The following is a 16,239-nucleotide window of genomic DNA, read 5'->3' on the forward strand; positions in this document are numbered from 1 at the left end:
CCATCCAGAGGATATTTAAAAGATTATCAAGAATGCCCTCAGTATATGGTCGATGGGCCACTGCCATGTGATTGGTTGCCAGTTTATTGCACTTAATGTTGCTCTAGAATGCTTCCAATATATAGAAAATAAGCCAGTCAGTCTTGAGGAAACCTAAAAGGTTATCAAGAATGCCCTCAGTATATTGAAGATGGGCCACTGTTATGCCACAGTGCTGTGCCTACAGCCCAAGCCAACACGCACCAGGCCTTCCACACGCAAATAGACGTGCTATCTCTCTGCCGCTACCCTCTGCTCAGTAACTTGCCAGAAAGAAACTACGACCCAAAGAAGCGGGGGAAGATGACAATCTTACAAGGAGGTAGGCCATCAAACCTCTGCAGGATTTCTCTCGATGAGTAGGGAGTCCATGCTTTGCATGGACAGGTTGTGAAGGCCCAGAGAGCTCCTGAATTGGAGGCCATGTACACGAGAAGGTCTTTCTACTATATCTCCATCTAGCAGGGGCTGGGGTGGCTGAATTACATGAATGACGGAGTCCAGCCTAGAGTCTGAGGTGTTCAGGCTGTGGAAAGTTGAAGCATTGTGCCCAGGTGTGCCATGAAGACCATGAAAGAGCATTGAGGGGAGGAAGAGCATGGGTAGAGCAGTGCCTAGGGCATGTGCCATCATGCAACCTCTTATGATGGAGCCCTCAGAGGAAGAGGAGGTGTTGGTCACCTTTGTGCTACTCCCTCCCCTAGTGCAGGGTCAGCATAAGTGCCCAGGGGTCACAAAGGTCATTGACAATGGAACATGAATGCGGAAGAACATTTCAGTGCATTGAGGCCGAGGCAGATCTATGCTGCCCTGACCACTAAGCATCCACAGCTTCACCTTTTTCTGTGTAAGGGGATTGACGTTGTGGAGCAATTCTACCAGCCATCTACTGGCATGGGCCGCACAAGGGTACCTGTGCACTGCATTGTTTTGCAGCACAATCCCATCCTGTTTCATGTATGTAGCAAGGTGGAGAAAGAAATGTAAAAAACATGAAGCCACTTGATAACATCCGAAAGGTCATGGGCCAGATGCCCTTCTTTTCCTCTACTGTCATGAAACATGCAATGCATCCTTGAGGTGAGAATCTGCAGGGACGTGAGGATCCTAAGAAGAGAATTGAAAACTCCCCACCATAAGTGACGTCACAACTGATCTCAGCAGTGGCTAAACAATTGGATTTAATGCAGGATAACTTCAGCTTCATGAGGAGTTGAGGGATATCGAGCCTTCTCCACGCGTGGGCTAGCAGACGTAGAAGTGTTTCAACATTTGGCTTTCATTGACAGCCAGTCTTTTAACAACATTAAAGACAGTCGTGGATGCCATGTTTAGTGTGCTCAGCCTCAGTGACCACGTCTTCATTCGCGCTTCATTGGAGTGAGAGCGCCACTCTCGGCCAAGTGCTCGATCGAAGAGATTGCTTTAGAGCGGGGTCATCTCGATAAGGAGCAGCCTTGAAGAATGTGTCCACATGCCGAGGAGACCGCTAGTCTAAAGACGGTGCACAGCATCAAGCCAGCTGCGGCTCTATGAAATAGGACAGAAGTGAGGGGTTTCTTGGACAAGCTAATCAGTTGTGGGAGAGTCTCTTACTGAGTCACTGCAGGACCGACTGAATTCTGAGAGGGTCCATAGATAGACTGGCACAAGGAGCCAGAGATACCCTGGCTGGCACATCATGGCCTACTTCCATCTAAGCTATCCAGCAGCGCTGGTCATCGAAACCACCGTACAATTCCAGATCGGATTCCTGCAATGGGATAGACCAGGTGGACGGATGCTTGTGGCCTGCCCCAGCTGGATGCCGACATCCGCTGAAACAAGATGCTAACAGATACCTTTTCTGCTAACAGCACTTGCAAATCCATATGGACACCTTTGGAAGTGGCCATGGGAAAAAAACTCTAGAGCTACTGCTTGAAGGGGATCTGTTTCACTAATCGGCCGGAATAGAGTAGTTGAAATGACAACTCCAACGATATCGTATCAGTCTACAGTGGAAAACTGCCAGGGGGCTGATAACCTTGCAGATTCACTGTCTCGCAATCTCAGTCCCACCAACAAACCTATGCAGGCAGATGAAAGTTATAGAAATATCTCAAGCTGATGGGTAAGGGCGCATTGATTGCATCTATCAATCCAGAGAAAACTGTGGATGCCACAGAAGAAGATGGATGTCTTCAAATAGTGTCTGAGGCCTACAGTGAGTACAATTAGAAGCTTCTTGCATTGAGTAAGCGACATCTCACCCCTGAAGTGAGGACGGAGCGAACGACCATTAAAAATGTGAGCCGGGAATTTGGTCTCCTCGGAAGATCTGCTTCAGAAGGGTTTGAGCAATGGTGTCACTTCCCTCTTATGCAACCTGCACAGAACAATTGTTGAGCCATGATGTGCGTTAAATGATCATCGCGATAAAATCGCACAAGTAAGATGTTTTAGTTGTTGAAGAGACAGCTAGAGGTTTGATGGTTACTCCTGTGAGACAAGGAGCTTCCCCAGCTTGGTCCTCAGAAACACTGTGCACAAATCCATGGGATTGTATCAGCAAGGGCTCTGCAGGATTCTAGAGGGTAGACCTCTGCTCATCACGGCAAGTGAGGGATCCAGGTATTGGGGGGTACAAGTGGTGAATTACATCTCAATGGAAGTTGTAAGAAGCATGTTAGTGAAACTTCTCGCTCGTACATAGGTTGTAAACATTGTATTAGCTGTGAGTAAAGATTCACATACTTCAGTTTTATCTTACGCTGCGGTTCCATTGTTCAATCACTATGAGTTGAAGTTAATCGCTCCACTTGTCCACCACGTCAGGCACCCCGGCATATAGCAAGTTTGTGGTCCAGGATTGTGTTGGTGAGAATCATGGTGCCTGCTGTTTTCCACCGGCTGTGATAAACACAGCATACGGGCAGGGTAGGAAAGGCAGTGGCCCATGGTGTAAAGATGTCAGTCGCATCATCTCACTGATGTCTCTTGTTGTAATGATTGTGATTCCTAAAGTAAAATGCTTCCTCCGCTGACTCTGTTAAATGATGAACCTCTGCTTCGTAGTTTCATTTCATGACGAATTTACAGCCACCCATAGTTACAAGTATTGCTTGTTTATGACTGTAACCATGGGTGGCTGCAAATGAAGGTTTACTGGCAAAGAGGGTTCTTGGAAACATAAACCCAGAGGCAGCCTGCTAATAGCATATTATGGGCGAGTCCACCTCAGCCCTGGAGAAGAACGAGGAGATTGGAAGAGTGGTTTGCTGCCCTCCCTCTGCTGACCGTAGAAGACAGCTGAGCAGTCTACAATCACAGGACATGCAAGGGTAACCCCTTCACCGGTGTCCCAGTATCCTATGGCCAGTGTGTTACCTTGAGGTAGCTCCTGTCCCACCACCTCCTCTCACTGGTCAAGCCTTCAGATCCTTCTCCAATAAGAAGAGGAGGTGGGAGGCTGTACTATCTTGTGTGGCTAGAGCCTTGCTTCCGGCGTGGTGGGATGGATCATGGACCTCGGAGATCTAAAGGTGGGAGTGGGTTGCATGAAGTGCAGGGTGGTACGCGGACCATATGCTTGAAATATGCTTGAAAGAGCACCTCTGTGTCCCTCTCTATTCCTGCACCCAAGGAGAACCGAATCTACTGGGATATAAAGACTGACGTTATCGTGGTTCCGCTTGGGGTGTCCATGCTATTCACGCTGGTTGGCTTGCTTTAAGTGATACTCCGCAGGTGCCCGGGCCATGCCATGCCATCAAAAATACTTTTCACATTAAAAAGCAAAAAATTATGACTGAGAGATCCCCTTGTATCGCCAACTGTTGAATCTGAGCATGTATGAATCACCCACACAGCTACATTTTCTGTGAGGAGCACTTGCCTGCTTATCTCCTTTTTCTGCTTTTACCCTCCTGCCTCATCTTCTCACCCTTGTTGCTTTCATCTGAACATTCATTTATCCTTTCAATTACATGCAGCTTTTACGTATCAGATCTGTTATTGCACCACTCATGGTGTCTTCAAAGGCTTCCCAAAGTGCATATTCGGCAGCTAGAGGCAATGAACTTTGAAAAATGATTAATAAATGAGCTGACACTCGCCAGATTAATCCCCGCACTCTCTCCTATCCAACTTGGCCTTGTCCTGACAGGCCAGCATCCCCATAGATTCCATCTCACACAGCTTCACTTACTAAAGAAGGCTAGCATCCTCATACATTCCATATCACACAGCTTCACTCAGTAAAGAAGGCCAGCATCCTCATAGATTCCATACTACACAGCTTCACTCAGTAAAGGCCAGCATCCTCATACATTCCATATCACACAGCTTCACTCAGTAAAGAAGGCCAGCATCCTCATAGATTCCATACTACACAGCTTCACTCAGTAAAGGCCAGCATCCTCATACATTCCATATCATAGAGCTTCACTCAGTAAAGAAGGCCAGCATCCTCATACATTCCATATCACACAGCTTCACTTAGTAAAGGCCAGCATCCTCATACAGTCCATATCACACAGCTTCCATCAGTAAAGAAGGCCAGCATCCTCAAAGATTCCATATCACACAACTTCACTCAGTAAGGAAGGCTGGCATCCTTATACATTCCCTATCACACAGTTTCACTCAGTAAAGAAGGCCAGCATCCTCATACATTCCATACCATACAGCTTCACTCAGTAAAGAAGGCCAGCATCCTCATACATTCCATATCACACAGCTTCACTCAGTAAAGGCCAGCATCCTCATACATTCCATACCATACTGCTTCACTCAGTAAAGAAGGCCAGCATCCTCCTACATTCCATATCACACAGCTTCATTCAGTAAAGGCCAGCATCCTCATACATTCCATACCACACAGTGCCACTCAGTAAAGAAGGCCAGCATCCTCATACATTCCACACCACACAGCTTCACTCAGTAAAGGCCAGCATCCTCATGCATTCCATAACACAGCTTCACTCAGTAAAGAAGGCCAGCATCCTCATACATTCTATACCACACAGCTTCACTCAGTAAAGAAGGCCAGCATCCTCATACATTCCATATCACACAGCTTCACTCAGTAAAGAAGGCCAGCATCCTCATGCATTCCATACCACACAGCTTCACTCAGTAAAGGCCAGCATCCTCATACATTCCATACCACACAGCTTCACTCAGTAAAGGCCAGCATCCTCATAGATTCCATATTACACAGCTTTACTCAGTAAGGAAGGCCAAGCATCCTCATAGATTCCTTATCACACAGTTTCACTCAGTAAAGAAGGCCAGCATCCTCATAGGTTCCATATCACACAAGCTTCGCTCAGTAAAGAAGGATAGCATCCACATACATTCCATACCACACAGCTTCACTCAGTAAAGGCCAGCATCCTCATACATTCCATACTACACAGCTTCACTCAGTAAAGAAGGCCAGCATCCTCATACATTCCATATCACACAGCTTCACTCAGTAAAGAAGGCCAGCATCCTCATACATTCCATACTACACAGCTTCACTCAGTAAAGAAGGCCAGCATCCTCATAGATTCCATATCACACTGCTTCACTCAGTAAAGAAGGCCAGCATCCTCATAGATTCCATATCACACAGCTTCACTCATTAAAGAAGGCCAGCATCCTCATACATTCCATACCACACAGCTTCACTCAGTAAAGGCCAACATCCTCATACATTCCATATCACACATCTTCACTCAGTAAAGAAGGCCAGCTTCCTCATACATTCCATATCACACAGCTTCACTTAGTAAAGTGTGCCAGTAACCTCATAAAGTACGCCAGCATCCTCATACATTCCATATCACACAGCTTCACTTAGTAAAGTACGCCAGCATCCTCATACATTCCTTACCACACAGCTCTAGTTAATAAAGTAGATAAGTCGCTTATATGAAGTTTTTGTTAATTCTCAGCCCCTTGAAGGCCACACTATAATCCGAGACCTTTTCTTGTTCTAGTTTCAACCTATGTAGAAAGCAGCGAGCGCACCTGCAACCATGGCGACAAAGCAGCCCCCGCCTCTGATGAAGAAGCACAGCCAGACCGACCTGGTCAGCCGGTTAAAGACCCGGAAGATTCTTGGCGTCGGAGGGGAGGATGATGATGGAGAGGTTCATAGGTCAAAGGTAAGGAGACTGATTTGCTTGAATGCTAGTGATGTGTGAAAGCTTGTATCTTCTTGTGAAAGTAGTAGAGAGAGCACGGTCTGTCTCTCTGCCTCATCCTCCTGCCCTGATGGCACTGAAGCTAAAGAGACTGCCTGTCACCTAGGTCTCTGTAGATCTCCATCATCTGGTACCCAGGTCTGTAAGCAGCGCGTATGGCCAGCTAAGGCTCCTAAGAAGGCACCTCAAGGAGCAGAAATGAAGCTCTATGAGATAATTCTCCAGCTGGCCTGTGGCTTTCACAAAAAGTTATTTAATTGATTCTCAGTGAAAAAGCGTTCACTACAGACCCTTGGGCTCTGACCAGGCTGCGGCAAGAAACTTGTGGCACCTCTCTCAAGGTTGATCAAGAGGCACCTTTAGCATTTGCCTTAGTCTCTATAGGAATGCAGTCTTGGTCTGAGCTGGTATAAGACGGTCTGTCTCTGCCTGATCCGGGGTGGGATCCACCATATGCTCCCTAGGTAGGACCTCTACCTGATCTGAAGCGGGTGGGATCCACCATATACTCCTTAGATAGGACCTCTACCTGATCCGAGGTGGGGTGGAATCCACCATATGCTCCCTAGGTAGGACCTCTACCTGATCCGAGGTGGGGTGGAATCCACCATATTCCCCCTAGGTAGGACCTCTGCCTGATCTGCAGTGGGTGGGATCCAACATATACTCCCTAGATTGGACCTCTAACTGATCCGGGTGGGATCCACCATATACTCCTTAGATAGAACCTCTACTTGATCCGAGGTGGGGTGGAATCCACCATATGCTCCACAGGTAGGACTTCTACCTGATCCAGGGTGGGGTGGAATCCACCATATGCTCCATAGGTAGGACCTCTACCTGATCAGGGGTGGGGTGGGATCCAACATATACTCCCTAGATAGGACCCCTACCTGATCCGGGGTGGGGTGGAATCCACCATATGCTCCATAGGTAGGACCTCTACCTGATCCAGGGTGGCGTGGAATCCACCATATGCTCCCTAGATAGGACCTGTACCTGATCTGAGGCGGAGTGGGATTCACAATATACACTCTAGATAGGACCCCTACTTGATCCGAGGTGGGGTGGGATACACCATATACTCCCTAGATAAGACCTCTACCTGATCTGAGGTATCCACTTCTGTACATAGGAGCTTCGGTGGGTTACCTCATGTTGATATGAACATGTTTATATGAACATCATTACATACATATCCTCACGCTCTGTAAGAAGAAGCTTTTGGATATAGCCTCTATATATTCTCCCAGCGCTATCACAGTATCTATAGCACTTATGTTCCAAGAAGAGCTTCAGTTGTTTGCCTGAACTTTGCAAAGTTCCCTTCAGCATTTCATGTCCATCTCTATAAAAGGAGCTTCAGGGGAAGATATTTAGCGCAGTAAAGATAATCTTAAGCAAAGTAAGCCTGGTGTTTAGTGTCTGTCCTCAACCTGCGTCAGAAAGAGCTCTACTAGAAGGCATTCAGCTCTGTGGGTTGAATCGTCAGAGTTCCCCTCCAGCTCCATTAAAAGGACCCTTCGTTGGCAGCTTAGGCTCAGGTGATCACCCCTTCAGAGCTGGGCTCCAGGTCATATGATGACTCTGCTGTAAGCTGCCTTAAGCTCATGAGATGAACTTCTTCGTGTGATTACCATTCCATGGGTGAATTCTGGCCTGTATGACCACCGTTCACTATCCTTAGGCTCATGTGATGAACCTTCAGTAGGTGGTCTGGGTCTCATGTGATGCACTTCCCCTAGGTGGCCAGAGCTCAGTGTGCTTACCACCATTCCTTTGGTGAATTCAGGCCTGTGTGACCACCCTTCTGTAACCTTAGACTCATGTGATGAACCTTCAGTAGGTGTTCTCAGGCTCATGTGATGCACTTCCATAGGTGGCTTCAGGTTGATGTCATGGACCTTCTGTAGGTGGTCTCGGGCCCTCATGAAGACCGTTACATTGGTAACCTCAGGCTTATCTCAGGACCCTTCAATGAAGGTTCCACACCGGATTGGAAGGGGTGCCCACATCTGGCCACGACCTCAGGATACCGACCTTTCATGGGTGGCCTCCAGCTTTGTAAGAAGGACATTGAGTTGGAAGCTTGTGGCTCAGAAGATGACCCTTACGCTAATGAGACAAACCTTCAGAGGGCGTTTTCAGGCAAATTGTTGAATCTTCAGTAGGTGACCTCTGGCCACAGTTGGTGACTTCCCATTGGTACAGAGGGGAGGCTACCCTGTGTATATGGAACGTGCAATAGGGATCTCAGGTGCTTTCCTGCAAGGTGAGTGCATCTGCAAGCCTGTGGGGCCAGAGTGGATTACAGCAGATAATAGCTGGATCAGAGAGTCAGCCTCCTCTAGGGAGGTTGGAGCCTCGACAGCTTACCTTTCCACTGCAAGTGCTAAAAAATAGTGTCAAAGAACACATCCTGTGAGTTGTATGCGAGCTCTGCTGCTCAACAGGTGCAGAGATGTCTCCCGAGACAGTTATACGTTATATATTTCAGTCGCCAAACACCAGACTGAGAAGACCGTCAATGAAGTGTACCAGCCTGATTGCAGGTAGTTATCTAGATAATGCATGAGAAGAAAGCAGGTAATGAGTGTTATTGATGGGCCTAAAATGCAAAGACCAGAAATGCCCAGGGCTGGACTGGGACAGATGATAGGCCCGCGCACAAAACAAAAGGGACCTTCATTATAGAATCATTTGCAAATGGGGCACTTTTGACGTTGTAAAGAGACACTGCATAGGTGTTTTGCTGTGTTTAGGAGACTGCATGCATTTCTGCATCTATGTTTATGGTACCAGCGGGGAAGTCAACAGTAAAAACCTGCCCACAGGCTATAAAACCGGACCACAACCAGCCAAAACACCGGACCACATACTGCCATGCCAGACCGGCCCTTTTGGCATCGCCTGATCGCCCCGAGGGTCAGTCCAACCCTGGAAATGCCTCAGGAGTTTGAACCGAACATGCAGAGTGCAGATGGTGCGGTCTTCTGTCTGGGGTGTGTGCAGTCTCATCCTTCCAGCAGTCTGTGGAACTCTTCTCATTTTAGGGAGTCCTTATCAGCAAGATCTCCTTCGTCCATCACCCTTGCCTTCTTGTGCAGTTCCTTCTACATGTTGGGTTTCTTGCCATGCTCACTACTGGGAACAGTCCTAAAACTTCCAGTGGCATGAAGGGCAGTGCTGGTTCTTGAAGATTTGTAATGCGCAGTTTCGCCGCAAGCCCTCAATGTCCTCTGGTTCTAAGCAGGGCCTGGGAGCCGAGGGCCTGGCTGTGCTGTGGGAGGGTGAGGAACCCATGTGTGAGAGGCAGCCATGTCTCAGAACGAAGTCCAGCAGGGTGGTTAGCCCTTTCTAAATTCAACCTAATACTGATTGTTCCATTGCCACCAGGATCTCTGGTGTGGATTCTAAAATATGTTGGGGGGTCTTTCCTGCTGTGCTCATCTTAACAATGCATAATACTGTCCCGGACCCTCAAGTCCAGTGGTGAGAGAAGTGGGAACAGTTTCCACTATTTAAAGCCACCATGTTTCTGCGACTCAAACTGCTAATATTGAGTGACGTCATAGGCCAGGACATAAGCTCAGTGTATTGAGTGAGTGTCTGTATGCCTGATGGTCACTAGCAGAACGGTCACTGAGACTGGGTATTTCCAGGAGCCGAGCTCTACCTCACTAGGTCGTATCAAGAGCAGAGCTGTGACGTCATAGGCCAGGACCAAAGCTCAGTGGATTGCGTGAGTGTCTGTGTGCCTTGTGGCGAGGAGCAGAGTGGTCACTGAGACTGGGTATTTCCGGGAGCCGATCTCTATGTGACTGGGTCTAATCAAGAGCAGAGCTGTGATGTCATAGGTCAGGACCAAAGCTCAGTGCATTCAGTGAGTGTCTGTATGAGTGTCTCTGTGCCTTGTGGTGAGGAGCAGAGTGGTCACTGAGACTGGGTATTTCCAGGAGCCTGGCTCTACGTGACTGGATCTAATCAAGAACAGAGCTGTGACATCATAGGTCAGGACCAAAGCTTAGTGCATTGAGTGAGTGTCTGTATACCTTGTGGTGAGGAGCAGAGTGGTCACTGAGACTGGGTATGTCCAGGAGCCTGGCTCTACGTGACTGGATCTAATCAAGAGCAGAGCTGTGATGTCATAGGCCAAGATCAAAGCTCAGTATCTTGAGTAAGTGCCTGTATTACCAGAAACAGCAGTGCTGTGGCTGGATCTTATTGGGAGCCAGCTGCGGCTGTGTCTGGGTAAAAAAGTATACAAACGGCCGTTCGCAGGGACTCGTTTAGGTACATATGTCACTTTTTAAAAAAAAATACCTAGTGAATCCATAGTACCCATACTTTCAATAACAAAAATATCAAATTAGTTAGGTAACATCGTGTTATTGGTATATCGACAAACAGACCAAGACTCCCAAATCAATTGGAACACTTCAAATAAATTCTCAGATTCAACATGTGGATGAATGTTGGTAGAGTGCAGCTGTGATGCTGCTGACGGCAGTGAGTGAGTGCATTAGATAAAGTGCAACAGGAAAAATATAGGGGGACACAATGTATTTATAGGCCAGGGAACGTTCACTAGGAGTTCGTTACAATGTATAAATACCATTGTATCGAACTCCTCTGTTAGATGTCGACGTTTCGGCCTGTAGTGGCATTGGTCCAAGGATTCACCAGGGCAAAAGTGAAATCATCTGTCAGTTTGTAGGCACAGAAAATCTGTTGGTCTTTATTCTAAAATATTCAAAATGGTCCAGTAATGAAACGAAAAATACTTTTGGGTCTCAGTTAAAAATAGGTAGGCTCAGCCGTCCATAGCGCTACTGACAATTGTCAGGGGCCCAGTGGTGTTGTACCTGCATCAATGGACTACATTCAATGAGAATTTGAGGAAAACTGACTTTTGTCGTAGAGCGTTCAAAAAGTGCACATGAGTGAATAGTAATAATAATACTCACAGGGTGTCCATTATTATAGCCTTTTGAAAACTATCCCAAGCCCTCTCACACATTCAACAAATAACACAAAAGCCACTTTGATATTTGCAAAGGGAAACTAATAAAAATACCAAATGGCTGTTAAAATATTAACTTTATTCACCTGAAAACCGCATGTTACGTAATCTAAATTAATTCCCAGGAATATTTAAAGAAAGATTAACTTCATCCTAAAACAAATCAACCTGTCTTCAGGCCCCTGTACCTCCACCATATATATCACTGAGCGTTAGCAAAATTCATCGATCGTAAATAAATGTCCAGTGTAGGCAGATACTAACACAATTACTCGTCGACCTGTTTCGGCGGGATGAAGGAATAATTACCACTTTCTTCAGAAGACAGACCGAAACAATTTGTTCCCTTCCATTCCACCTTATACGGACGACAGGCAGAAACAGTGTGTTCTCTTCCAATAAGACCTGAAATTATTTTATTTATAAAAGCATTTCTGTTTGATCCAATAATGATCTCAGATATTGTTTGCAAGAAAAGGCAGGTTTGGGGCGAGATACAGCACTCAGAAGTTAAAAACAGAGTGACAACTTAATTTCTTGACTCCAAAACGCGCTCCAGTTTCTATGTTATAAGGCCTCCCTGGCCAAAATGATACCCTGTGTGAGAGGCTGTCTAGCAGCAAATTCATCGCAGAGAAACTCCACGTACAACAAGTACATTAATTGTAACAACTGTGAGAAAAAGAACCAGTTCACTACAAAGGCGAGGAAGAGACCATATATCCCGGTCTAGCTAACCCTAAAATGAGGTAAAAAAAGTAGTTTGTGAACATAAGTAGGGCACAGTTTCTGTATGAGATCGTCCAAAAGAGGCAGATGTGGGCGCGGCTTGTGGATACAAGGAAGCGCTACATCCTAAGACGAGACAATGCTAGAACGCTGACTTTAATGACCAAGGCGCTATATTGGGGGAGAAATGTAATGTATTTTAAAGTTCATGTGACCAGTAAATAGTGGTCGGTGTGCCACATATGACAAAATGTAATTTTTAAATTATCTAACTGTCAAAAACCAGTCCACAAATGTATAACCTGCATGATTCATACTTGACATGAACAAATGCAATTTGAGGCAATGATAAATTGTACAACTTAAGGTGGTAGTTACTTTCTATACAGTGTACCCCGCATGCCACATTTGGTGTCACGTTAATGCATAGCGACAATACTGCGTAATTCAGGCAGCCCTTTGCGTCCATCCTTGGCGGTTTCTAGAGGATCAATCCAGCAGCATCCTCCAAGGATACCTATTGTGTCAATCTGGTTTGAGGACCTCAGTCACTGGCCATAGTAGGACATCCTCCGTGTGATAGTGTGTTAGGCAGTGACTACTTTACAGCATGTCCTACCTCTATCCTGTTTTTAACCATCTGTGATGGTTCACCATCATGAAGATGGGGACATGAACACTGTATTGAGTAAATCACGTTTTGAATACTGGAATTAGAGAATGGATTGAGAGTATAATGATGTTCTTTGAATTCAAAGGTCTTGGAATCTATAGTAAATTTACATTTAAATCAAAGCCACATTTGAAATGTCCTACAATAGGTATCAGACTCCACTGGTCAGTAGTTCTGTGTGTGATTTTAGATTCATATTAGGGCCATGCTATGTGATCGCTGATACTGTTATTACATTTGAAAGAGAACACTGGATGTTCAGCGGTGACGTCTTACAGGATGTGCCACTTTTCTTGAATCCGTTGCATGCTGCAGAAAACATACTAACACACATCAAACATTGCAAGGAACTATTGTGTATTTTTGTTTGCAAGTGGAAATCATGTGGACTGTGTCAAACTCTACACATTGCATGTTTGGCCATGAGATAACCTCTGGATATAACTTAGTTGAAATAATATTTCTTTGAAAAAGTCTCCTGATTTTTCTGTTGTGTCTAAGGGCCTAATTTAAAATTTGGCACACGTGGTACGCTGCCATTAACATAGCAGAGTACCCTGTCCACAAAACGGTCGGTGCACTCACTCCATGGAGTCAGGCAGACCGTCCTGTTTCTGCCATCAGACACCCTACACCAAAAGCACAACAGGGTTGTGAACGTTGGTGTAGGTGCATCAGTCCTATTTAGCGTGACGGTCAGAGGTACTTTCTTTTTTTCAATTCTGGATTGCCAGGGAAAACCCTGGAGGTCACAAAGTGGAAAAGAAGGAAAATTACCCACCACACCATTGACAAGTCTTGCAGAGTGTCATGATCATTTATTTTTGTTATTCAAAAACAAACATTGGGAGTTTGTTTCAGAAAAAACTAAACCGTTTACTCAGTAGCTGGCTGAAACGTGTCGGCAGCTCACCATACTTTCAGTGCCTTCAGAGGAGCCGCCATCACTGTGGCGCCTCTGAAAGCGTATCGCCTCAAACCGAGCACTAAGAAAAAAAAATGTATACAATATTCACTGCGCCACTATGAGTCTTGAAATGGTTTTTCATAAACTGCTTTGAATAAATGTTATTCACCATTTGGTTCTTTGCCTCAGAAGTATTGTTACTGTGGGCCAGTGTGTTTTTTTGTTGTAGTTATTTCAAGAGGTTTTCGATGATCCTTGGGTCTCCCTTGTCGATTTATTATTACCGATGTAAGGGTGTGAGCATCCTCAAAACCAGCTTCTTGAAGGTGATGTGCACTGGAGGTTCCCATTGCCAGACCTTTCTTCTGCAGATGCTCCTCTCACTGGAACAAACAGCAGCTGTTTAGTTAACAGTGAACTCGCTGGCACATCCATGTGTGTAGCCCTGGACTGCAGGACTCTTTCTAGTCCAGCTGTTGTTGATGGTTGGGAGCTCCTGGTATATCATGGTTCCAAGTCAAACGTTACCAGAATGCTAAGTTCTATGTCAAAGGTCAAAGGTGAAACCCTCTAGCCATCAACAAAGTCAATTATGTCACAGACAAATGAGCGAATTAATACCATCAAAGGTTTTATGAAGAAATCTACATACAGGCAAGGGGTGCTAATACCGTTTTGACCCGAAACAATTGTACATCTGCAGGGGTGGGGAGTCAGGGTGGGTGATGGGGCTGCTGGATCTTGGGGGATGTTGAGCAGTGTAGAGATTATAGGTGTTTCTGGAATGGTCTGTTGCGGAAGGTATGTTCTTTAAACCTAATCCATTCATGGGCAGGGCCATGTTCGTACAAGTGCATAAAGTCTTCTGCAGAGCTTGAATTGGAATAATGGACAGGATTTTTTATCTGTCTCAAGATGTTTTGTATCTACGGTTTCCTGTTTCCACCTCAAACCAATCATAACTGATATAACACCTAAGGGAATGTTTGCATTTCGGTAGAAACCTGAAAAAACCTGATTTTGTTACTTTGTCTGCTTTGAGGCCCTGCAATGCTAAGGAAATAGAAGAGCAGTCTGTACCTCAGCACACTTGTTTGTGACGGACGCTCCTGCTATGACACTCTCGGGCCATGATATGCCTCTTAATATGCCCTTGAGTTCATCCACAAGGTTCGTGGTCCCCCAAAACCTACTTCCTCTCCCATTTCGGGAGCCTGGTGTTGGGTCTTGAGTGTGGGGTAGAACTGGAATGTAGGTTGGAATGCAAGTGTGGGGTAGAACTGGAACGTGGGTTGGAACGTGGAATGGTGGTTTTGAGGGCAGTTACAGTTGATGGTTTCCCTGCTGCCCTGCTGGTTGTATTTTCATGCTGAAGGAATAAAGTTAATTCCTGCTGGAGGGCAGCCTCTTCATTCTTCCAATACTGCATCCTTCATTGGCGACGAGGGTGGGATTCGCTCACCTCATAGGCCTTCTGCTCACTCTTCCCAGTATGTTGCTGTGTAGTACACTGGGTTAATAGCTGAAAGCTCTGGTATCAGGATTGTGGCAAAGAATATCTCTGTACATTTGGATGCATCCGGCATCACAGCCCTTCCATAAAGCACAGTAGCCAACAATATTGTTCGTAGTTTTATCGTGTGATGGTCTGAAACGTATGCATATAGGAGCTACACACCCTCATACAAAAGGAGCAGAGACCATATCATGAACGTCCGTAGCACCCATCATTGATTTCGCTGAAATGATGCCTTGCCTACAGTGCATACATTAACTTAGACAATCTATAAGATGGTGTCTGAGCTATTGATAATACAGCTCTAACCCATGAAGAGGCGGCCATTAATCAGTATGTGCCAGCAGGTGCTGCAGTCAGCCCAGTGTAACAAAAAGCATCTGGATCCATTCTGAGCTTGTGCGCCACTGCAGAGCGCGCGCGCACGATACGGCCCCAGGGTCATCCAGTTCAACGTTCATTCCTGCTCGTCCACGTCAATAGGAAGCTTGGAACGTATGATGCTGAAACAAGGCAGGACGCTTGGCAACCTCACCTGTGCAATCCATTGTGACCACGTACAATGGACGCTCATTGAGCAACCTGCACAGAACACAAAGGTAGAGTGCCATTTGCATCTCTGGCGCGTGGCCTGTGCTGCTTTCAAATAAGCAAAGGCCCGCCTGCTTGATAACATCCAGTGCCTAGCAGTCCCCCCTTTGGCTGTCACAGAAACACGAAGTCCCAGAGGCGATACCAAACAATGCCTAGTAAACTGCAGCCGAATCAGCAACGGCCTCTGGAGTGTGATACTCTATCTCCGCGGCTTCTCAAAGAGCAGCACAGTTTGCTTCCCCATATCTAACCGTATTATTATTAACCCCGTAACTGGCTTCTCCCCTAGGACAACATACTGAAGGAATGAGTCCAGATCAGACCGTGATGATGCATTTGCTAGCTTAGTCTTTACTTTGTACCTCAAGACAAAGAACCCAACAGTTTGACTCTGGGTTAATTACAGTTACAGAGCATTGAACACCCCACGATATACATCTCTTGTCCTAAAATATTTATTCAGCCGATCACTGACATTAGCCTGAAGATTAGAGCAACGCGGCGGCGTTAAATGCGCAACTTCCCTTTTGCACGCTCCAATCAGATCTTAATGTGGAGCTGACGTAGGCTGCATTGAAGCTC

General features: G+C 46.0%; 1 protein-coding gene across 5 annotated transcripts in view; it reads left to right on the forward strand.

Moving 5' to 3' along the window:
- Positions 1-16,239, forward strand: part of TP53I11 (tumor protein p53 inducible protein 11) — a 442,907-nt gene that overhangs the window by 294,807 nt on the left and 131,861 nt on the right. For all 5 annotated transcript variants that reach the window (XM_085643446.1, XM_085643443.1, XM_085643442.1 and 2 more), the window contains one exon: positions 6,009-6,176. In XM_085643446.1, the coding sequence (XP_085499572.1) occupies positions 6,048-6,176 (129 nt within the window). In that variant the 5' untranslated portion in view covers positions 6,009-6,047. The remainder of the gene's footprint in view (positions 1-6,008; positions 6,177-16,239) is intronic.

Source organism: Triturus cristatus, chromosome 3_1, assembly GCF_964204655.1.
Source record: "Triturus cristatus chromosome 3_1, aTriCri1.1, whole genome shotgun sequence".
NCBI lineage: Eukaryota > Metazoa > Chordata > Amphibia > Caudata > Salamandridae > Triturus > Triturus cristatus.